Raw genomic sequence first — 24201 nt, 5'->3', positions numbered from 1 at the left:
CAAAACACGCGTCCTTCAGTGCTGCCCCCTGGGCAGTTCTGAAACACCCGGACGGTTGATCACTCTAGCACCCTCCATATCGCACTGTACAGACTAGCAAATTCTCCAGCAGTTTGTAGGGGTCACTAAAGTTGCATCTCCCCCAGTCTGTAAAATGTCAATACCCAAGCAATTCTCTGGTCTCCCTCCCTCTCTCTCTCTCTCTCTGCTAATCCCCCCAACAGCCCCCTACCCAAGTGTTAGCATGAATTCCCCCCACCCCAGATTATTGAGAAGACGGGTAGCTAGATGACATCAATTTAACTCTATTCCACACTCACTCACTTAAATGCTTGCCCCATTATAAGGTGCTGTGCTGAGCGAAATCCCAGATGGGCCATCACCATGGTCCCCACTGCCATTTCTTGGTGCCACGTTAGCATAGAAGACGCTGTACAAGACGCCTCTACTGACTACAACTTAACAGAGGATGTTTAGTGACTTGAAACTTCTCCCTGCTAGTTCTCATAGAACTCTACAGACACGCCTTGGTATCTCTCCACAAACACCCTTCTCTGAGTCGAGGGCCTTCCCCACGTCCCCTCCTCCGCACCAGCATCTCTTTCCTTCTTGCTGGCATAGTCCAGCTCAGGAGGGGCGCGACTCCTCCTTCCCTCCTCAGGAGAAAAGCGGCAGGGCAGTCCCGTCCCCTGGGTGCACCACTGGATTTCAGCCCCACTCGCCCCCTCACCAGGTCCCGGTGCTGGGCACAACCCTCGTGGCCCGCAGGGCAGCCTTGGGTGGCTTGCCTGAGTCCCAAGGATGGGCTCATGACGTACGGTGAGTTGGAGCCTCTGGCCAGAAGTCTCCCTCCTCCCAACAGGAGGGTCGCCAGAGAGTCCTGGCTTCCCTGTGAGGTCCCCCCCTGCTTCTCCAGGGCTGGCTGGGCTCTGTCATCCAGTCCCCTGGGTCTCTTCCTCACTGAGCCCCTGGGAGAGGGCGGTGGTCTCCCAGTTCCCACCCCTGTCCACTCTGGGCTCTATCCACAGGGAACTCTGTCCTGCCCTCCTTCCCTCCGACTGGTTCTGCAGTCTGGTTTTTGATTTTCGCAGACTGGGTACCCTTTTGCCTTCAGCATATCCCGGACTGTGTCTCACTAAACTCCTCCATTCTTGTTTCCTTCTCTGTCTTCCTACTCCCTGGCTCCTAAGCCTTTAATGGCTGGACAGACCCCCAGTCCTTTAGTGTCGATCAAGAACTCGGTAGCTCTTCATCCCCCCCCCCCCCCTTTTTAAAAAGAAAAGTTCTCTAAACTCTCTACAGCTCCACCCCACCACCCACCTAGTCATCACAGGGCACTTTCCTCTCAGCTCAAGTGCACAGAGGTATGTGCAGACAGGCACAGTCTTGCTCTGGAAGAGGACACGTTTTCTTCCATTTGCTTGTTTGAAAATACCACTGGGCCCCCATTCCTGTATTACTTCATCTGTCTCCTTACCTCAGACCCCTCCACCCCAGCCGCTTCTGGAAGAAGTTTGCAAGGTATTTCCTGGTCCCCTTTATTGCTCGATTCTTTTTTTGAAAGACAATGGAGAGGCTGGAGGAAATGAAATGTCTTAATCTTTCCATCGTGACTGTGAACTTGGGTGCTTGATCTGCCTCTTTGCCCATTTCCAAAGCAAACAGGCTGGGCTGTGCAGTGGGCTGTAATTAAGCCACTCTTCACTAATGACATGCTCTCTATCTCCCATCGGAGCATGGTGCAGGCCTGCCCAAATAGGAGGGGAAACCCCTCCCCACCCCCATCCGGTTCCTAGGGAGAAACAGGAGTGAGTGGTGAGCTGGGCCTGGGGGGGACGGGCACCTGCTTCAGGTGTGGGGGGAATGGCCATCCCCCTTCCCTGTGCCCTAATCATACCTGAGCCTGGGGGGTCCTGGGGAAGGGCGTTGGGAAGGGGACCGGAGAAAGGAAGAGGCATCCAGGCAGGACCGAAGCACTAAGGGGTCTGGGGTGACCATAGGCAAGGTAGGAAGTGGGAGGAAAAAATATAAAAACGGGACATCTGGAAAGAAATACAAGAAATAAGAAGCTGTTGTTTTAGGAAAAGGAAGCTGGAAAAGACTGGGTCAGTGGGGGCGGAGGGAATGGGTTGGTCCCGGGGGGAGGAGCTAAGGCATATAGAGAGGGTACAGGAAGAGTCCCTGGAGGCAGAGGCTTGAACTGAGCTGTTCCAAGAAAGGCATTTCCATCCAGCCCCAGCCCCGGTGGAAGGGGACAGTTGCCTGCAGGCTACTGTGCTGGGAGGTCCTAAGTACCACTGTCTGGAACGCCAGCCTGGCATGGACCTAGAACCTCAGGCAAGTGGGGCTTCGGTGATGCCCCACGTTGGCACCTGAGGCTGGGGTCAGAGCTCCATTCAGAGCTGAGACCTGAATGAAGCATCTTTATAAGATTCTGTCAACCCTCCCTTCCAGAGCAAGAGGACTGGGGACCCCAAGTCCCCCTCTCCTCAGTATTGTGGGCTCCCACTGAGGCACGTGAGACTTTATGGCCAAGCTTATAGGTGCAACACACAGCTGTGGGCTCAGGAGGCTGGTTGTGAAAAGAGACTGCAGATCGGACAGTGGGGGACGGGGCCGCACACCAGGACAGGAACGGTCTGGAAGTGGGAGCCAGTGAGCACAAGAGACGGGGGCGCACTGGTTCCCATTAGGGCAGAGGAACAGCTGGGCAGCATGGAACAAGGGTGGGGGCCACATGTCATAACTGAGAGCCAAGGAGAGGGCTGAGAAGGACCAGCGGCTGTGGGAGAGAACCTTCTAGAAACCGATGTGAGCTGGAAGGGCTGAAGGAAATAAGACGGGGAAGAGCTGCTGGCCTGGGATTGGAATCCAGCAGGGAATCCAGCAGGGATTGGGATCCACACAGTGAAAGAGCTGTGCTCAGGTGTAGACACCGAGTGCTCGCTTGTTGAGGGCTTGCTGGGTGCATTTTGATGCATTTCATCCTCACACCCGTCCTGTAGGTAAATGCTCTTATTTTTCCCACTTGACAAATGAGAAAACAAAGGAGCAGGCAGACGGGGTTGCCCAAGTCACAGTTTTATAAGTGGCAAAAGAAATACTCAACTGGCCAACTGCAGACTGTGCCCTTCCACACAGGGCGACTTCCTGCACACAGGTCCCCTCTAGCCTGGGTCCACTGTGCTATGGTTCAGGTCACTTGTTGGGAGCAGCTTTAATCTGGAACTTGGTGCTGCATCTGGAGTGTTTGGACCCGCTGAGAGTCCTCCTGGGGAAGATGGATGGATGGATGGATGGATGGATGGATGGATGGATTGGAAGCAAGAAGGAAAGATTCAAGCAACAAGCCTCTAAGAGGGACCACATCTACATAGGGGTGCGGTGTGGACGTTTACCAGAGGGCAGCGATGCGCGAGGCCATGGAAAGTGGTTCACAGGAGAGAAGAGACTCTCACTGTCTCTGGTGGTTCTGGCAGCACTTGCCAAATAAAGCGATTGTCCTACAAGCAGTTGTCATCCTGAAGGTGATAGAAGTGGTGGAGGCCCTGGAAGAAAGATTGGACACAGCTAGCAAAGGGCAGCTGGAAATCTCAGAGCAGCTGCCAAATGTGACATAAAAGGTCTTTAAGATGCCCTTTCCACCTCCTCCAGGAAGCCTTCCCAGAATGTCTGTGTTCAGCTCTGATCTCTTCCTTCCTCTGTTACCCCTTGGCTGTGCCTTGCCAGCACCTCCATGCCTGTATCATCTACTGAGAGAGACAGAGACAGAGAGATAGAGAAAGAGAGAGATCTCAGAGGGGGCCGCCCTGCATCAAGGCAGGGATTTGCACACAGTGCAGATGGGGCTGGGGGAGCGTATTGCTGAGGGATGCGGGTTTCACCCCCCAGGACCTCCAGATCAGCACCACGATTCTCAGGCACTCATTGAGGAAGAGCTGGCTGGAAGCCCCAAGATCTCTGAGTAGAGATGAGGAGGTGCAGGCTTCGCAGCCAGCGCCCCTCACCCTATGTGAGTGAGAGGTCAGAGAGGAGAGGGAGGGGGCAGGAGCCAGGGTCTGGGCAACATGGAGGCTGGGGCCAGCCTGGGCGCGCCAGGGAGTGAAACAGCATCTCCTCCAGCTGGCACCCTGTGGCGGGCACAGAGCCTTGTTCCAGATCATTCCACACCCTCTGCACTAAAGGGAAGTCTCCTCTGGAGCCGCGGAAAAGGAAGGTGCAGCACCTGGGGCTGCTGGCAGAGGGCAGTGTGTGTGCACAAAATCCAGGCTCCAAGGAGTTCCCTCTCCTGCTTAGAAATCAGCAGTTCGTGACCGCATGGGAATGTGTTTCAATGAGAAGACCCAGTGCCCCCTGTCCTGCACTTAACCCCTCTCAGCCAGGTCCTTGGGCACAGTCCTGCGGTGGACTGATGGGTCGTGAACCAGTGCAGAGCCGGCATAGAAGGCCCCTGCACGGGCAATAATATTGTAACAACCAACATCTGCTGGCTGCAAACTATATTCCAGGCAAACTGTAGTTCTTCCATGATCCTTTTTCATTTATTCCTCTACAATGAGAATCTTGTCAGTAACGAAGTGTCCTGTCTGGAAGTATGGGCTCTGCAGCTGGGCTGGCGTTCGGTTCCCAACGCTGCCATTTCTTAACTAGGTGACATTGGATGGTTTCTTTCACTCCTCTGAGCCTCAGTATTCTCATTAGTAAGATGTGCATTATGATCATTGCATCTTGTAGCAATAACACCTATATCAGATTGTTGGAAGAATTAACTGAGTTGCCGGACGTAAAGTGCTCAGGAGAGTTGGGGTCGAGAACAGTGCCTGTCATAGGAAAGGCTCAGTGATGGCCAGCTTGTGTCGATCCTATCTTGCAAGGGCAAGATCTTGCACGAGGGCCACAAGTAGCCATTAGAAGAGCCAGGATGGGAAGCCACGCTTATGACACTCGACTGGTATGCTAGCAGGGGGACCGTTTGCCTGAGACAGGCTGGCTTATGCCTGTCATCTGACCATCCAGTTTAGCAAGTGTCCAGATCCAAAGGGTTCCAGATTGGTTGATAAGCTATATAAACTTCATATACATGGATGTCTATAAAACTCAAATTTATTAACACAAGTATGTTTCATTACTCACAAACCAAGTCATCAGGGCACCTGTGTATACCCCAAGCCCCTTCTCCCCAGCGAAGGTGGACTAGACTAAGCCATGCATTCTTGCAGCAAACGTGTATTGAGTCCCAACTGTGACGCAGACTGGGGACCCTGAAACACGGGGCTGAGAGGGAGTGGGGTGAGGTGACACACGTGTGTGCAACTACCAGGACACCAGGAAAATAAAGCACCAACTATAATGCAGATTCTGGAATGGTGCTGTGGATGTGTGGGGCTGTGAACCAGGGCAGAGCACAGAACCATCCAGGCCTCCATTTGCTGGCCTATAAAGTGAGGAGACAAGGAGGGATGCCTGGGTGGCTCAGTCAGTTAAGCATCCGACTCTTGATTTCAGCTCAGGTCATGATCTCACCTTTCGTGGAATCAAGCCCATGTCGAGCCCCATGTCGGGCACCATGCTGACAATATGGAGGCTGCTTGGGATTCTCTCTCCTCTCTCTGTGTCTCCCCTACTCACATTTGTGCTCTCTCTCTCTCTCTCTCAAAATGAGTAAATAAACATTTTTTTTTTTTTTTTAAGTAAGGGGACAGGGAGAACTGTCTGGCCACCAGCTCTAATGTTCCCTCTCATTTAATGTTCAATGACTTTGATGGAGTCTGCCAGGAGGGACCAGAAAAAGCATGAACGTGGGAGGTGGCATTTCAGCCAGGCCACAAAGGATGAGCGCAGACTTTCCCTAAATGGGGCACGGGCACCTGCAAGTGAAAAAAATCATATTTGCAAAGATCCTTGGGTATGAAAAGTCCTGGCCCGCTGGAAAGAAAAACCAAGGTTAAAGCTAGGGATGATGTGGGAGGAGAAGGCGTCATTGGGCACCTCGAATGCCCCCCTCAAACAAGGCTCATCCCTGGAAGGTGGTCTCACTCTTAGCACCTTGCTGGAACCAACGGTGGGAACTGAATCCGAGAAAACAACACCCCTGCAGAGACACGCGCGTGCCTCAGAGAGCACCCTTCTTCCTTCACTTAATTTCCACTCGTGGCAATAATCACTGCTTGACCGTGTGTTGTGGATGTCTCTGTTAGTTGCGTGGTTTCACTCTTCTCATCGGCTGTAAGCTCTGTTGAGAACACAGTCTGTGCCTGTTTGTTTACTCCAGTATTCCCAGTACCTGAAGACTGGTTCAGTGAGCCGCTACTTTCTGCGCCCAACAGATCCGACGCATCCAGAAACGTACACACAGGCAAGCCTCAAACTTTGGGGTGGAAAAGAATCGGCTGGAAAAACAGAAAGAGGCCCTCGGTGGGGCAGCAGAGTTAAGGTGGGTTGGCAGGAGAGTGAGGAGGTAACGAAAAAGAAGGAAATAAGAGGCACTTAGCGTGGGTGCCTTTGAGAACCCGGGCGAGAAGCCACGCCGAAGCTCGCGTGCCTGAGCGTCCTGGCGTGACCGCGATGTGAGCCTGTCTGCAACAGGGGTGATAGTGCCCACCTCACACTGTGTGCACAGGTGCCCCGGTGCCCCGGAAGCAGAGCCTGTCCAGAGGCATGTCAGAAACAAACCCCAGCTGCTGACCAGGAGCTGCCCTCAGCAGTACCTACCTGGCCACAACCAGACGGCAGAGACCCACGTCGGGCCTGGCACCCCAGAATTAGACCGAGGAACTTTAGAAGGGGCGCTGCCAACGTCAACTTCCTGGGCAACAGATTCAACACGGGAATCAAATGGCACTGATCATTTATTGCAGGAGAAGCGGAGAACCGGACATGACCCGAAGCAGAGGACAGAGAGACCCCCTGGGCCGCAAAGGCCCAAGAAAGGCATGGGGACAGAGGGGCTCACACCTGGCCAGGGGGAAACCTCCTACGTAGATGCGTTATCTCTGCACTGGGGGCAGCGACCCAATGATAAATGGCCAAGAAGGAGGTCACCGAGGGCACTCGTGACCGGACTTCCCACAAAAGAGCGTGCACCACCCGGACCACAGGGACAGGGGACGGCTCAGGGACTGGGGCTCCAGAGGAAGCACTTCAAGGCTGGGACAGGGTGGGGGCGGGCAGGGAGTGGGGGTGGAGCAGACGGGTTCTGCAGCTTTCTGCACACAGCCCTTCATCTCGAGGCCTTTTTGGTTGCACAGCTGCTGCCTGAGGTCTTGGGCAGGGGATCCTTGAACTCGCTGCCGCAGTTGCCTTTGGTTTTGACGTCCACGGCCGCGGGTTTAAAGCCATAACTGCTCGAGGCGCCGAAGCCCACGCTGAAGCCAGCCCCTCCTGCCCCAGCGCCAGTGCTGCTGATCACAGCTGGAACAGGGGGGAAGAGAAGACCCCTGGCCTGTGGCATCCCGGCCACTCCTTCAATTCCCTCCCCCTGGGGACAGATTCTCTCTGCAGTGTGCTTTTAGTTTACAAAGAGGTTTTCAGCAGCACTGATCATTTTTCAAGTATTTGGCCGCACGTATTAGACCCTGTCCTATCGGTCTGCGTCCATCCACCAGCGACACACTTAGAGCTCCAGCGAGCTCTGGCAGGGACCTTCCCCCACAGGAACAAAGACCCTTCGGTGCGGCCCCCAAGGAAGGGGCTGCTGGAGTACCCCCCCCCCCACACACACACAGTAACTCCCCTGCACCGTCCCTAGCTTTCCAGCCTGTTTCAGCTCCTTCCACAGTCCTGCCCTCAGGCTCCCCCCAGCCCCCACCACCCCCAGCACCACTACCCCCCCCCACCCCCCTCCCCACCCCACCGACTGCAAGCTAGAGCCTTGATTGTGCGCTGGTCTCAAGATCAATAGAATGTCTCCAGGAAGCCTCATGCTTACAAGAGGCGTTTGGATTATCCACTACTGGGCATCATTTGATCTTTCCATGGATTGTGCTTCTGTCTTTCACGGTATTATTATTTTTCTCCATCCGCTGCTTCTCATTGGCTACTAAAGCCTCTTCACACCCCTACATCTGTCCTGAACCCTCCCTGCTGTCCTGACTTCTCTCTGGTGTCATGGAATTGGAGGCTCAGACTTCTGGTAGGTGACCAAGGGCAGAACCAGGTCCTGGTACTTACAGATGCTCACGGAACTGGGGTGTTCCCCGGACATCCTGGAGAGAGAAAGTGGGGGAGGCAGATAAACCCTCTGTAAAGCAGCACTGCATCTATCCAGGGGGTCACAGGGATGCCCCTCAGAATGCACACTGCCCATCCATCCCTTCTTCCCACACACCCCAGCGGGACCTCTCCGGAAAGGAACAGAGACAAAAAAATCTGCTGTGAAGGCTCCCTTCTCCATCAGAGCGGCTCTGGAGTGGTCTGGTGGCTGGAGTGATCATGTCCCTGCTCCCCTCTATTATGCCAGTGGTCTCACACAGTCAAGAGGAACGAGCTCACATCCTCGCAGGGCCTCAGGCTTTGCCAGAGTTACCTTGCACTCAGATGACTCTTGGAAGCCATCCTGCCCGCCCCCTCCCCCGACTCACCCTCAAGCGCGCAGCACAAAGGGCCAGGGACACTCTGTTTTGCAACCGCTACAGATGTTAATATTTCCTCTCCCACTACCTCTCTGGGATTTTTACAACTCAGTCCTTCCTAGAGTCTAACTTTGGTCTTTCCTACTGCACCATGTCAAACCCATTGCCTCAGTAGGACCTGAACCGACCCAAACTGTTTGCCCTGAATCTTCCTACTCACGCAGACGGGAAACTGTTCCAGATTAGAGATATCTGGCCCCCCACCTGCACTCTTCACCCTCCAGCAGCTTGCGGTAGGTAGCGATCTCCACGTCCAGGGCCAGCTTCGTGCTCATGAGCTCCTGGTACTCCCGCAGCATCCGGGCCAGCTCCTCCTTGGCCTGGTGCAGGGCGGCCTCCAGCTCATCCAGCTTGGCCCGGGCGTCCTTCAGGGCGCAGTCGCCCCGCTGCTCGGCATCAGCGATGGCCGTCTCCAGGTTAGAGCACTGCGGAGCAAGTGCATCCAGCGCTTTGAGCCAGAACGCAGTTCTGAGATCCTGCTCAGACACCTTCCCCTCATTTGGTCCTGACCGATAGTAAATGCTCTGAGGTCCTCCCAGTGTCCCCCGCTTTGGACATTGCTACAGATGAATCTGTCCTTTCTCCTAACTCCAGCGTGGCTCACCTCCACTCATGCGTTGGCATGTGAAGCTGGAGCTTCCCTACCTTGGGAAAGAGGAGGAAGGGCACTGAGAAGGCAAGCTCCCTGGGCCTGTGGCCCCTGCCCTCTCCCTCCTGGTCTGTAACACTGGCTGCAAGATTCTAATGCCAACCCAAGACAAAAACCAAAAAAAAAAAAAAAAAAAAAAAGAGGGATTAATAAAGTTCCTTACTGATGAAATTTCTGTCCAGTAAACCTGCCACACTGAGTCTGGCCTCCAAAATTCCAAAGAGCATCACCCTAGGGGAGTAATAGCCTCAAAAGATACTCTTGTTACCAGGTTTCCCAAGTGGGCAGGCAGCTGCTGTCAGGTGGAGGCTAACGTGCAATATAAAACTGCAGATGAGGCTCTGGGCTGCGGCCATGGTCCCGGACGGCTGCCGTGGGCTTTTGGACCTCTTAGTCTTGGTGTGCGTTCCATCACTAGGCCAAGGTTTTGGTGGGATCTAAAACTCCGGCCTCTCTGTTCTGGTGTGTCCCCTTCCTCTGCAGTCAAATTTGCTTCACCCCAAGGAAAGCAGCTGATGCTAAGGCCAGACGGAATTCTAGATTGCGGTCCAGCCGGCACCACCCCTGTGCCGGGCAGGCCCCCAGCCGTGCAAACACCCATAGTGTTTTCGGGTGAGTGGCTCACAGCCTCAGGACCCAGCCACCCGACCACAGAAGACCACGTCCCATCCTCGGGACTGTGGAGGTCTAATCATTCAGGGCGTGGCAATACACTCTGTTGGGCTGGGGCAGGGCCTTCCTGTCTGACAGGAAAGTGTGCCAAATTCTGCCAAGCTGGCCTCTGCTCCTTTTCACTGACTGAGGTCCCGCACGGTGAGCCCAGGAGGCTTCTGGGTCTCGTGAATGTGGCGTGAGGGGAGAGGGCATGAAATTGGGGCATCCTTGACAACAATCATCCCATGGATCCTGGGGTCAGCAAATGTCAAGACAGTCTGCAGGTGAAACTATGTGCTTCTTTGGTGGGAAGGCCAGAGGGCCAGAAAGCACCCTGAGTGAGGGCCCTCTGGAGGAGCTTCAAGGGGACCAAGCATCGAGAGTGACCCCCATGGGCTCCCCCACGGAGGACATCTTCCCTGACCTCCTAGGTGGTGTTCTGATTGCAGACGTCACTTTCTGGTAATAAGCTCACCCAACCGTGAACACACGGCATTTTGCCAGCTACACATTATAATCTGATACTTGAGGGCAGCTTCAAACACCTTGTTGTTTTTCTTTCATGTATGCAGACCTTGATTAAATGAAAAACGCCATGAGTTCTTGTGTAATGTGGTTTTTTTTCTTTCAGCTGCCAGGAGCCTGGTGCACAGAAGAAGAGCGTGTGTATGTGTGTGTGTGTGTGTGTGTGTGTGTGTGTGTGTGTGTAGGGAAGGGAGGGGTCTATAAAGAAGAGGACAAGGGGACAGGGCCACTTGACTTGCCCAGGAAGCCTTTGTGCCAGCCTCCACCAACTCTGGGAATTTCCTGGGTTTGCTTCCTACAGACTCAGATAACCCAAATGATGCACCTGGGGTCATGGGGTCACTCAGTGCCAGGCCACCACACACAGCACTGCCACAGCAGGGTGCAAACACAGAGCAGAGCCCTAGGCCAAGTCTACGCTGGAAAGCTCTTTCTCTCCCATTCTCCTAAATTCCACTGCTGGGCTCTCCTTCCTCTGGCACCGATTCATCATCACATGAAACCTCCTTTTCACCTACTGTGTCGGGTCTCAACTCCACTGCCCAGCTTCACAGGTGCCCATAATCTGCCCCGTGCTACCCGGTGGGGGCCCGCCCCCTCGCACCCCACCCATCACAGAACTTGTGCTTGAGCTAGGTGCCTCTCACCCCTGCACACATGCCATGCAGCGCCCACCTTGGATCCATTGCTCATGCCGGCTCCCTCACCAGGACCCCTTCCCTCTCCTATCTGCCCATACCCTCCCACCTCCTGTAGGAAGCCTCCCTGGGGTCTTCATTCCGCTCTGGCCACTCCGGACCCCTACAGCCCTTAGGAAGCATGTTTCACAGTGGGTGGAATGCTTCATCCTTCTATACGGGTTCAGACTATTCTCTCTTCCTGGACTGTAAATGCCTTCAGGACGGACCATGTCTTATCCTTGTTCCGTATTTAGCCTCATACCCTTGGTGCTCAAGACAGCCCGTCAGCTGACTCATTTCATGGAACCCACCTGCTTCTTCACATTCCCTATCTCTGAGCGGATCCTCTGGATCAGGCGGTTGAGCTCTGAGATCTCAGCCTTGGTGAGTTTGAGGTCGTCCCCTTGTTGGCCCGCTGTGACCTGCAGTTCTTGGATCTGACGTTGGGGGGCGAGAAGGAGGAGCAGAGGACCATTGGGAATTCACCTCCCAAGGGTCCTGAGCATGGAGAGGGGGAGGGGGACCACATGCTGTTCTCACTGCCCAAGCAGCAAAGGTACTAGGAGGAGAGATGGGGGGGAGGGACTAGGAGGGAAGGAAAAGGGAGAGAGAGACCACCCTTTCCTTTCAGACAGGAAGGCCCTGCTCCAGCTCAACAGGGTCCTCAGGTCCACAAGGGTGAGAGCCTTGGTGGAGTTCTACGAAGTTGGGAACACAAAGAAAAGCCAAGATGGATGGATTACCCACAGAAACTGACAGAGTCTTCCCTGGGTTGTGGCTCATGTGACCTCTGCTGTCAGCTAGGGCCAACAGCCAAGCCCATATATGCCCCTAACACATGCCAAAGCTGTGGTTGCCCTCCCTGGACCACAGGGGGGCCTTTCCACAAGGCTCAACTCCAAGATAAAAGAGGTCTCAACCCAGCCCAATACACACACACATGCACATGCACACACGAGGAGAGAGTGGCAGCCGTAGTCACTGGGCCTTGCACACCCGGCACACAGCCCACCTTGGTCTGGTACAGGGCCTCGGCCTCGGTCTTGCTCTTCAGGGCGATCTCCTCGTACTGGGCGCGGACCTCGTCGATGATGCTGTCCAAGTTCAGGTCCCGGTTGTTGTCCATGGACAGGATGACAGATGTGTCGCTGATGTGGGACTGCATCTGAGCGATCTCCTGGACAACAGTTAGGGAAGTGGAGCCAGTTAGAGGATCCCCATGAAGAGAGCACATCTCCCAACCCTCCCTGGCCAATCCCTCACTGCCCTCCCTCAGCCTTCCACAGAGCCTACCAGTGCCGGTGTGTGCCAGGCACGAGGGGAGCGCGTTGGGCTTTCAGCCCCAAGGTGGGACTGCCCTCTCCATCATGCACTCAGGCCTGCACCTACCCCTATTCCACACTCTATGACTTCATCCGGAATATTAGATCTGAGCGTGGCACACAGAGCTTCTCTAGGATCACCGGCCGCCTTCCCTTCCCCAGGCCCCTCACGGTTTAGCACAACTCAGGCCACGCATCCAGCTCCCTCAGGCGAGACCCCTGTGCCATTCTCAGCACCCCCTGAGATTTTCCTCATCCTTCTCTGGGAACCTTCCCTGGCGGCTCAGGCAGAACTCTCTATACCTTCCTCTGCTCCCCGCCAGAGCTCATCTGCAGGTTGTTTTCCCTATCGGACTGGGACTTCCTGGAAGACAGGGATCACTTATTCTCCATCAGGCCCTCCTCAAGCCCACCTCATTGCTCAGCAAACGTCAGCTGCACTGAGCTGCCAACCTTCGGTCGACACGTCCATGCAGGCCGAGGGCCAGAAGCCACTTGTGAGTAGCACAGACCACACAGGAGAGCTCAGCGATATCCTTACCCCTTCATAGAGGCACTTGAAGAATTTGATCTCATCCGTCAGGGAGTCCACCTTGGCCTGGAGCTCAACCTTGTTCATGTAGGCGGCATCCACGTCCTGGGGGACACAGAGAGGAGCCAGCTGCCTTCCCCTGCCCTCCCTCCCTGCCACAAGGAGCCTCAGGTTCCCTACGGGCTCTACTCCCCTCTCCCTGGCCTCCACAGGGAGGCCCGGCTGCTGAGAGCAAACCATCCAATGCGCGGGGCGATGGCCGTGCCAGAAGTGTGGCGAAATGTGTGGTCTGGAAGGTGGCAGGTTCTGGGAGCATGCATCCCAGGCAAGGGGACTTAGGAGAGCAGGGAAATTAGAACCCCGGTCACCCTTTCCTCAGCCTACCGACATCACTGTGTCAGATGTTCAGGGAGCTTCCCTAGGCCTCCTCCAGCCCTTCCTGCTCCCCTCTTACCTTCTTGAGCACCACAAACTCATTCTCAGCAGCTGTGCGTCGGTTAATCTCCACCTCATACCTGTGTGCGGCAAGAGAACGGAGGTGGCGTTGCCACTGGGATAATTCAGTTCTGCAAATGCTCCCTGAGCAGTTGGTGATCACCTCCATGCCCAGAGCTGCGTGGCAGTGGCCTACAAACTGGGGTTCACGTACCCTTGGGGCATGCACAGCCTTCTAAAGGGGACGTGACGGGAACAGGTTTAAAGGAATTCACATCCAGCTCCTTCGTTCACATGTGACCTATCCTGCCGTGCAGCTGCCCTAGAATGCACCTGTGGGGGGCTTCACTGTCCCTCCTCTGTTTCACAACTACCCCCACCCTCCTGACAGCAGAAAGACGCACCCCTTCTGCCATCCGGCCCCTTAGCACAGTGCATTAGCCCATGGTGCAAAACGTCCCAGGCACCAAACAAAACACTATCCCCACCTTCGAGTTGTTTCTACTGGGTTTTTTTTATATATATATATACATATTTCTGTTCCAGATGAAGCAAGGTCTTAGAAACAGGATGCTTGGATAGGACTGGATGTTCTTCATGCAGATATATCATAGATTGGGGAGACAAGAGTATAGATGACTCAAAGACCTATGTCACCTCTCACTGTTGTCAAAGAATGTTGAATAATGAATCTTAATTAATGCTAGAAAATGGCTTGTTTCCACATGATTTAACACGAGCAATCCATTTCAGCTTTTCCCTTCTTCCTAAGGCATGCCACTGGCTGCCAAGGGGGAAAAAGGCCTGCTGAATGACTCAAGTAGTACAGGTTAGTGAAGTGGGTTATTTTAAAATGTGACTGGCACATTTTCTGAACCTGCCGGATTTTGTCAGTCACATGGATAAAATACATAAAAAACAGTTGATACGATTTATCTCAGATTCCATGTGGGTTACTTAAAAGACAATTGAATACCTCTTTTTATCAAATAGTTGTTTCTATTACAATTTATCATTATCTCACATTATCTTAGAAAATATTCCATCTTTCTTCCTCCCGTTAACAAGTAAGAGCATACCCTAGTTGCAGACCAATTAGTTTTTAGCCGATCTTTCTATTCCATAAAATACATAGAAAAAGTTTGATCATGATGGCTATCAAAATTAATCACGTTCATTTGGCCATAATTTTTCATTAGGTACTTCTAGAAACCAAACAGCAGAACATACACATCTACACCCTTTTATAAAGAAAAAGAACGCATCTCATAGCACTATTGACTTTGGAACTAACTTATAATTTACAAAATACATTATAATGCATACATAAAAGTTAAGCCACAGCCAAATGCATATTGATTTTTTGTTTTAGAACACAGACATATTAATTATATTAAATCTCTATCACTTTAATCTTGAATGCTTCCAATAACCTACTGTACAAGATGTAGACTTTCATTCCTTGCCAAGTGGATTTTACAATAGTTCCCAATTCATTTCATTATTTCATTTCATCCCCACGGTAATCCTGAGAAATAGCCTCTATTATTATCATCTCCCAATTTTATACATGAGGCAAAGACATAAAGCTAGTTAATAGTAAAGCTAGGATCTCAGTGACATCAGGACACAAGGCCTTAGTGTTGCCTAGCACTTTGGTTCTTTTAAGAGCTGTTAATACATTACTTTCTGGCATTACCCTCTCTCAACAGCTCGTGCAAGTGGCGAGGCAGGCAGCAGTATCTGAATTTTATAAATATTAAAGCTGAAGTTCTCAGAGGACTGAGTGACTCATGGTCATGGTGGTGACTCCAGAACACCATGGCTTCCCTGGTCTGAAAAGCCCAGAGGCAGCATGATCTTTGGATGCTTCTGATCTGGACATCTGGGCTCTGCCTGGAAATCCCCTCTTTTCCTCCAGAATTCTACCCAAATATCCAATGGGGTGGCATTTCCATCTTAACGCCACTCAGTCTCAGTTCACACTGTATTCATTTCCACTGCCTGGGGGCTCTCTGAGCGTGTTCTTTAAGCCTGTCCCCATAATCTGTGTGCTTTCAGCACTATAGACTATGTCACCTCCTCCCTCAGGATTCCACGCAGGTCTCAGGGCAGAGTTCCACTTGGGACTACTTCAGAACAGGGGTGGACAGGCAGACCGAACATGGAGCAAGAGAAATCACTTGGCTCTGACCATCTCCATCCCCTTGAATTGTGGAAGAAGTCATCTTTCCCTAGAGATCCTGGCACCTGAAAGCCAGCTTCCAAAATACCAGATCACACTGAGCCGGGATGGCTCAAGCCTGGGGGAAATTAATGGGATTCAGCAGCACAGATATGCCGCAGCATGAAAAAAGTTTTTAAAACCCTTGTTCGCTCAGCTTTAGGTTTTGCTCTGGGATTGGCGTGATGGCTCACATCCTAGGTACTCCTGTGGAAGGCCCCTCACACAGGAGGAGCTACAATGCCACCTGGGCTGTCCATCTGGTTTTGAGACAGCCCTCTTGTCCCCATGTCTCCATTTCCAATGTGAGAATGGGCACACCATTTCCTAGGCGATTCAGGGCACCACTTTGGGTAGAGATCCTTTCTCTTCCTATGTCTCAACCTGTCTGGATCTCCCTTCCTCCCCAGGGGAAAGGAAATCACACATGGTATCAGCAAAGGACCTAAGAAGGCAAAAATGCTGGCTGCAAATCGAAACCTCAATCTGTCATCAAGACCCTCCAGTGGCGGATTCTCCGCCTCTCCACTCACCTCTTCTTGTAGTCCTCCACCAAATCCTGCATGCTTCTCAGCTCCGAGTCCAGCCGCACCCTGTCGCCTGTCTGTGTCTCCAGCTGCTTCCGGAGGTTGCTGATGTAGCCCTCATAAATGGACTCCAGGTTCTTCCTGCAGTTGTTCAGGTCTAACTGCTGCAGCAGGTTCCACTTGGTCTCCAGCACCTGGTTCTGCTGTTCCAGGAACCGCACCTGGAACCCAAAGGTGGTCATAGCACAGAATCCCCCTTCTGTTCTTGCCTCTCCACAGTGGGGAGAGAGGGCCCCAGAAGTCAGATACAGTCGGTCTTGGATGGGAGGGAGGAAAGAGCAAGACTCATCAGAGAATGGATTCAGCCAGGGGGACGTGCCTTTCTGGGTCTCCAAGACGAGAAATCAGATTGAGTCTAAAAGAAATCGGGAAGTAGGCTTACGCAGTGCTATAACTGCCACCGTGAGTTATCATGTGATGGAAGTAGCTTCTTTTGCTGTAAATGCTGGTGTTTTCAGAGTGAAGGAAGATGGGAAGCAAGGGAGGAACAGTGCAGGGGTGGGGAATGGCATTGGAAAGTCACTCTGGCCATTAACACGTTCTCTCTTATCTGCAACCTAAGTTGCTCTTGGTTGGTTTCTTCGGTTTTCATTTCAAAGCGGGTTCTCACATCTTTAGAAGGTTCCTTCATACTTGACCAAAAGTCTTACATGTTTGGGCTCAGTAACTTCAAGCCTCTGCTACTCGCTAGCCTTCCTCTTCTTCCCTACCTCTAGCTTGAGGGAGAGAAGGAAACATGAGGGGGAAGAACAGACTTTGAACAGGAAAATGAGCCCTGTCCTCTGGGACAGTAGCTCTGTTTCTTCCAGTCCTTCCCTCTCCCCTCCAACCACTTCCTTCCTCTTCCTGAGCACAGCGGTGAGGGACACAGTCCTCTGTTGCTGTTCTATCAGCCTGGGCATGTTTACTGGCCTCCTGCCATGTTGGTTTCCTCATCCGCAAGGCAGAATGATAACACAATCACGGGTTGTGTGTTGATATATGGGAACCCCTTGGGACAGCACCGGGCACTGAGTAACATCAGCTCTTGTCAGTATTATGTCCCCTGTGACTCATGGCCTAGACCTTCTGCCCCAGGTTGGATACAGAAGCACACTCCTTCTCTCCTCTTCATTCTTTGGGGTCACTGCCTCTGAGTCACCAGAGACAGCTTCCCTTTTAACCTCCGCATGCTCCCATCCCCACAGACACATAGAGAATGCACACCTGTAACTCAACATGCCCTCCTTCTCAATCTCCCTTCTCCCCTCCCCCACCCCCAGCCCCAGCTTTCAGTTTTCTGGTCCTTTTCTTTTCTTTTTTTTTTTTTTTTTTCAACGTTTTTATTTATTTTTGGGACAGAGAGAGACAGAGCATGAACGGGGGAGGGGCAGAGAGAGAGGGAGACACAGAATCGGAAACAGGCTCCAGGCTCTGAGCCATCAGCCCAGAGCCCGACGCCGGGCTCGAACTCACGGACCGCGAGATCGTGACCTGGCTGAAGTCGGCCGCTTAACCGACTGCGCCACCCAGGCGCCCCTCTGGTCCTTTTCTTTCCTCTCCTCTAGACACCTTCCTGGCTTATACCCCCATCCTACCTCCGACTTTGTTAAGTCCTTTCCCTTCACCAAGCATCACGTCCTGTGATACTCCCTGGTCAGTGTCCCTCTTGTGCTCCTGTCCTGGATATATGTACCCATCTCCTTGTGTGATAATTGAGAGCTCTCAGAGGGCCATTTCACAAGTCTCCTGCCTGTGGCGCACCCCGTTCCGACCCCGGGTCTTGTCCACAAGGATAAAATGAAGCTTCTGTTTACCATGGGTCGTGGGTCGGGGGGTGGGGGTGCCTAGCACTGTTCCAAGCACTTTAGAAACATCCAATTCACCCTCACATCCTCATGTGGGGTAAGAGCCACAGTGTGCCCATTTTACAGAAGAGCCAAGGGAAGCCCAGAAAGGATAACCGGCTGGCCCAAGTTTTCACATAGCTGTCAGTGGCAGAGCCAGCACCCCGGTGCACACTGGTCACCAACGCAAGGCCGCACAGATGCCTGAGGACCCACCTTGTCGATGAAGGAGGCGAACTTATTGTTCAGCGCCTTGATCTGCTCCCGCTCCTGGGCGCGCACCTTCTGGATCTCGGGGTCCAGCTCCACGTGGAGGGGGGCCAGGAGGCTCTTGTTGACGGTGACCTGAGGGATGCCGCCGGGTGGGCACACGGACGGGCACGCGGGCCCCAGCCCGGCGCTGCCGAAGACGGTGCCCACGAAGCCGCCCAGCCGGCCGCCGGTGCCGGAGCAGTGGCCCAGCGCGTAGGCGCCGCCCCGGCCGGCCGCGGCGCACAGAGCCAGGCGCCGGCCGCCCCCCAGGCTGAAGAGGCTGCGGCTGCCGAAGGCCGCCGTGCTCTTGACGCCGGCCCGGAACGAGGCGGAGCTGCCGCTGACCCGGCCCGCGATGACGGCCGAGCAGCCGCTGAAGCTGGGGCGCTCGCCCGCGGGGCGCTGGTGCAGCTGGCGGCTCATGCTGTGGGGACCGGGTGCGGGCGCGTGCGGAACGCGGGATAGGGGCGCGGAGGCCGGCTGCGCTGGTCGGCCTGGCTCGCCCCCAGCCCCTTAAATAGGCGGCTGGAGGCAGCCTAATTTGTAGGTCGGGAACACCTATTAGCCACCTGGGGCCTCTCCGTATAGGAGATTACCACCTCTCCCTGAGATTTGTCTCCCCCCCACCCCCCAACCGTGAACTCCCCATGAATCCCCTATAAAATGGCTCGGAACCCCGCATTTGGTTTGCTCACCTCCTGCATTATAATAATTTGGCTACCTTATCTTCACTTGCTGTCCTCCAATTACTGGGGTTATCACTGTCAAGATCTGTGGTGGAAGCTTCCAGTGGGTCTGGCTGGGGTTGCGGGGAGACACCCTTTAGAGGTGGAGGGGTGTGGTACAATGGAGCAGATGGCCAGGCGGGTTCTGCTTCCGAAGGACATGAACAGGGTCAAGAATATTCCAGAGAATCATCCTTAGCTTGTGGGCTGCTGCTTTCCCAAGGCTTCTGGATAAAGACGGCTCTGACCTGAGTACTGGAAGGAAGTCCCAGAGGGTGGAGATTTCTGGTCTGTCTACAAGGAATTCTACGTCTGTTGAGGCAGATCAGACACAGTGACAAAGTTAAGGCCAGTGGGAGCTCTGGTCACAAGAGGTGGAGGGTGAGGACTTTGGGCCAGAGCTAAAAGGGTTCTCCAAAAACACTTCTGGAATAAAAGTGAGGGAGATGCTAGAGGAGATGGAACAAGAAAGCTTTAGGAAGATGGTCTTTCGTGGGATTTGCGTGTTTTCTTTTACTTTGATAGCAGAAGATGATCATTCGTCCCATGCAAGGAACCCCTGATCGGGACATTTGCTGCCTTGGCATTTCTGATTCTGGATCAAAATGTGACTGATGATTAAGAACAAGTCGAGAAGGGCTGAGGAAGAAGACTCCTCCAATCTGAAAAACTAAGAATTAGATTCTAGAACTTCATTCCAAGTAAGTTCAAGAGTATCTTTTCCAATCGAACCCAATTTCCTTTTTCCAACTTAAGTTGCCTCTAAGTCTTCTCTTCTGTTAGAATCGGCCCCTCTCAGGGGCACCCGGGTGTGTCAGTTGGTTAAGCAGCTGACTGCAGCTCGGGTTTGGCTCAGGTCATGATCTCCCAGTTGGTGAGTTCAAGCCTGGTATCTGGCTCTGCATTGACAGCCTGAGTGGGCTTGGGAGTCTGTCTCTGCCCCTCCCCCACTCTCACTCCCTTCCCATAATGCCCTTCTGACACCCTGGTGGGCTTCTGCTTCATCACTCTTATTGCTCAGTCTGTCTGAGTCCTGAGTATATGTCCCATTTCCACCATCAGGTTAGCAGGTCCTTCTGGATTAACCCTTCCCTCCCCTGCTCACTGGTGTTCAGTCCCAGCCTTGGCACCAGGGACATTCAGGATGAGTGTGAAACAGACTGGTGCTTAGGACAAGGCTCATTGCTGTGCCCTCAGTTATACCCTGGAGCCTGGACTCCCCCTTGGAACCCTCGTGGAATGGCCAGATGGTACCTGGGTGTAGTTGAGTGACACAGCCTCCACTGAACCAATCAGAGCATAATAACAGCCAAGGTGTTTACCCCACAGGGAACAAGGCTGTGGGGACATTGGTGAGTGATAGAGATGGCGCCAGCCACAGATAAACAGATAGAGGAGTCTAGAAGGTCCTGGGTGGAAAAGAGAGTGGGCTCTCTATGCTGCCTCAGGGGAGACACTACAGTCTATTCCCTCTGAAGAGGAGAGGGGCCATGTCAATGAAGCTGGGTGACCAGCAAGCCCTTTGAGAAGTTCAAGGTTAGGCTTTCCATTATTTCATGAGATTGTTTCTTATGCCCCATAAATGTAGCCAGGTTTTTGTCCCCCACAAGCACAAGAGAGAGTTTATTAACTCTGACCATTGAGAATAGAAGAGAAAAAAAGTATTTATTGAAACAGAAGAAACTTACATAGGATTGGGTTTCAAAGGGAGCCTTTGAAGTCTCCTTTTTTTTTCTGGACACTTTCTAAGAAGTTGAGACACCCAGGCATCTGGAACCAAGCCACTTCTGCCCAAGGTCAGGGAACAGGCAGGATGACCTTTTCTCATCTTCCCTTGAGGGGTTGACTGGCCAGATGAATCAGGAATTCCTTTGAAGCCCCAGGCTTACCTTCCTTACAGATTATGGAGAGACAGAAGTGATACAACCAGGTTTGGAAGGCATGGGATGTGTGGGGATGTGGGCAGGTCAAAAGGTGGCTGAGGTCTGGGAGGAGGGCTTCACATTGGAGGTGCCTCTGACAGCAGCCTACTGTCATTTGGGCTCCAGTGACTACCTCTGCCATTAGTTCCAGGTGGGAACAACACTTGGGTTGGTAGACTAAGCCAGAAGCATCACCCTTTGAAACAAGAGCTCAACAACAAAGGATGGACGGATGGATGGATCCTTGAAGCAAGGCTTTGCAAACATATTGCAATTAAACTGGCTCTCGTTTGCCCGGGAACCATAGTTCTTAGGAGATTAATAGGTACCGTGTAGAAAAAAAGCGTGGGGATGGATTCTTTTTTGGGTTTTTTAAAAAAAAAAAAAAAAGGTTAAGCAGGCATCATATTGTGGGACTTTTTAGATCCATCACTATGCTTAGGAAAGCTACACCAAAGGATGCTGCGAAACTCAGTGTTTTCCAAAGATGGTGACTGGGAAGTGTTTTTTTTCTATTTTTTAACATTTCCAAATTTTCTCATGTGAGCATATCATGTTTTTATAGATGAGTTATTGAAAAAAAAAACTGGAGAAGAAAGGGAGGTAGGCCGATTCCAGTATCAGAAATAAAGAACTGTTTTTGTCCAAAAAAAAAAAGTGTGTGTGTGTGTGTGTGTTCGTGTGTGTGTGTGTGTTTCCCAAGCTTTTGCTTGACCATAAAGACCTCTTTTTGGCCAAATATTTTATAGGAACCAGCATTTCAAGGAATGTGCTTTAAGACACACTGAACAAGTTATCTCTATTTCACCATTAGATAGACTTACATTTCCCAAATCCAAGCAGTCTTCCAATATCTCCTTAAAAACATGAAGGAGAACTAAATATAATTACCATAGCGTGCAGCCTCATCTGGTCTATAGCACTGTGCCTAACATGACATTGTCAAAGGCAGAGGGAAGTTATTTGCTTGGACGAGGGCACATGTGCTGGTGCCATCTCAGCACGGCTCATGGGGAAAAGAATTCTCGAGCTGGTCACCTGGTTGGTTGGTCACCAACCAAGAAGGTTGTGCCAGAGACTTCTAATGCTTATCAAGTATCCACCTTCTTGTCCTCATTTCCCAGCCTCCTTTGGGGTTTGGTTGGGGCTTGGGACCCTATTGGCCAGTTAAATATGAGTGGTATCTAGGGTGAGGCAGTTAATAGTCCATGTGTCTCTTTCACCTCTCATTTTCCCTTTTCCAGTAAGTAACCTTGAGGCCACATGTCCCATGTGGCCAGGCTCAAGACAGAAGCGCGTAGTTCTGTGGGGCACCCACTGGGAGAATCGTGTGGGATTGCTGCCCAAATCGGTCTCGGACTATGAGTGAGAAATGAACTTCTATTGTGTTGAGACACTGAGACTTCAGAGTTTGTCCATGGAGTCAGTCAGTGTTCATATTCTGATCTAAGCATACGATGGTAGAAATACCTCTTAATAGCCAATGCGTTTTCTCTTTAGTTCATTTTCACATTTTCATCGAATAATCTGATTGCTATCAGACCTTCTGCACTTCACATCTCAGCCTTTTTGAAAGACTAGTCTATCCTAATAATGCTAAGAGGGACAGTAGTAACAATGATATAGTAGCAACTATTTATTGAGCACACACTATGTGCCAGATATTGAACAAAATAATAATTCTTGTGCATTCTTCAGCTAAACTTAATTCTCATGACAACTTTATGCAGGAACTTCTAATAGTAACTTCTTTATGCGATGAAGAAACTGAGATTCATGGAGCAAAAGTGTTTTGCCTAAGTCACATTGTGAGTGGCGGAGGGGGACTGAAACCTGGGTTTGTCTGATGCCCAAGGTGTTGGCTTCTCCTGTGAGCACTATGGTGTAAAATCCCAGCTCTGTAGCCAATTGAGAGGACCTCTCTGATGCGGCTGCTGCCGCCCTCCCCAGCCCCCCAGCACCACTGCACCCTCCCTCTCCACCTGCTGTAATCCCTCCAGCAGCCTCCTCTGACCTCCTTGGAGCTCCTCACTCTCCTCTGTGCTGTCTCTGTATCACCTTTTGTTACCAGCATCTCACTGTGTTACAGTTACGTTTATTACCATCATGTCACCATCAAGAGCATGGACCAGGTTTGCCTACCACTATATCCCCAACACTGTGTGCCAGGCACATGCTAGATACTCAACAAATACTCATTGGACTGATTATAAGTTCTTTACTGGCCCCGAGAATGTATTCTCTGAGACTAGCTATTCTGCCAGCCGATTCTCCTGTGGGCAATAAATGAATTGGAATATAGTTTATGAGATGGTCTCTTTAAATTTTTTTAATGTTTATTTATTTATTTTTTGAGAGAGAGAGAGAGAGAGAGAGAGAGTGCAAGCTAGGGAGGGACTGAGAGAGAGGGAGACACAGAATCTGAAGCAGGTTCCAGGCTCTGAGTTGTCAGCACACAGCCCAACGCAAGGCTCAAACTCACGAACCGTGAGATCATGACCTGAGCCAAAGTCGGACACTTTCTTAACCGACTGAGCCACCCTCAGGCGCCCTGAGGTGGTCTCTTTAAAGTTTGGAGCTTGCAAATTGCTTTGCCACCACTAAACACCTCTTTTCAGTGAGCAGATTTAGTCAAGTGTTTGAGCCAAGAAAATTGAGGACAAGATCCTGTTTCCACTGACATTTATTAAGTATGAACTTTGTACCAGAAGTTGCATAAGACATGCTTACATTGCCTCATTTGGGCATAATAATCATCCAGGGGTGATTGGTCTGCCTATTTTATAGCTAAAGAAATGAGGCTTAAAAGCCTTGAGAGCTTTGCTTACAATCCCAAGTCAGTTGCAGAGTCTGAATCTGAATTCAAAACCATTGACTTGAACTCTAAGATTCTCTGGACCCACAGTGACCGTGTTCAAATGCACCTGTGAGTCACAGCCTGAGTGAATGCCAGCCTCTCACTGGCTCTTTGCATCCTGACAGCATCATCACGGCCTGGGAACCTGGCAGAAGTCTCTCAGCACAGGAGTGTTTTGGAAGCTGAATGGTGTATATAACAGAGATGGCACATGCTTCAACACAACTCATGCACAAATGCGTTCACTTCACCAAAGACTGATGGAACACGGCTCATTGTTTTAAAGAGAATCTACTGTAGGGGCACCTGGGTGGCTCAGTCAGTTAAGCGTCCAACTTCTGTTCAAGTCATGATCTCATGGTTCCTGAGTTCGAGCCCCGT

The 24201-nt window shown here is 52.0% G+C and overlaps 1 protein-coding gene across 1 annotated transcript; it reads right to left on the bottom strand.

Moving 5' to 3' along the window:
* Positions 1-6830: 6830 nt before the first annotated feature.
* On the bottom strand, positions 6831-18811 carry KRT72 (keratin 72). Its single transcript, XM_086713307.1, has 9 exons — positions 18281-18811; positions 16185-16399; positions 13447-13507; positions 13002-13097; positions 12151-12315; positions 11450-11575; positions 8835-9055; positions 8170-8204; positions 6831-7410 (listed from the first exon to the last, which is right to left on the bottom strand). Exons 1-9 carry the CDS (start codon positions 18737-18739, stop codon positions 7220-7222), a joined length of 1569 nt encoding a protein of 522 aa, XP_086569433.1. The 5' UTR covers positions 18740-18811; the 3' UTR covers positions 6831-7219.
* Positions 18812-24201: the final 5390 nt, after the last annotated feature.

Source organism: Puma concolor, chromosome B4 (assembly GCF_028749965.1).
Source record: "Puma concolor isolate L17-30 chromosome B4, mPumCon1.1.hap2, whole genome shotgun sequence".
Lineage (NCBI taxonomy): Eukaryota > Metazoa > Chordata > Mammalia > Carnivora > Felidae > Puma > Puma concolor.
The sequence above is the reverse complement of the archived record's forward strand: the minus strand, read 5'-3'. Positions and strand labels throughout refer to the sequence as shown.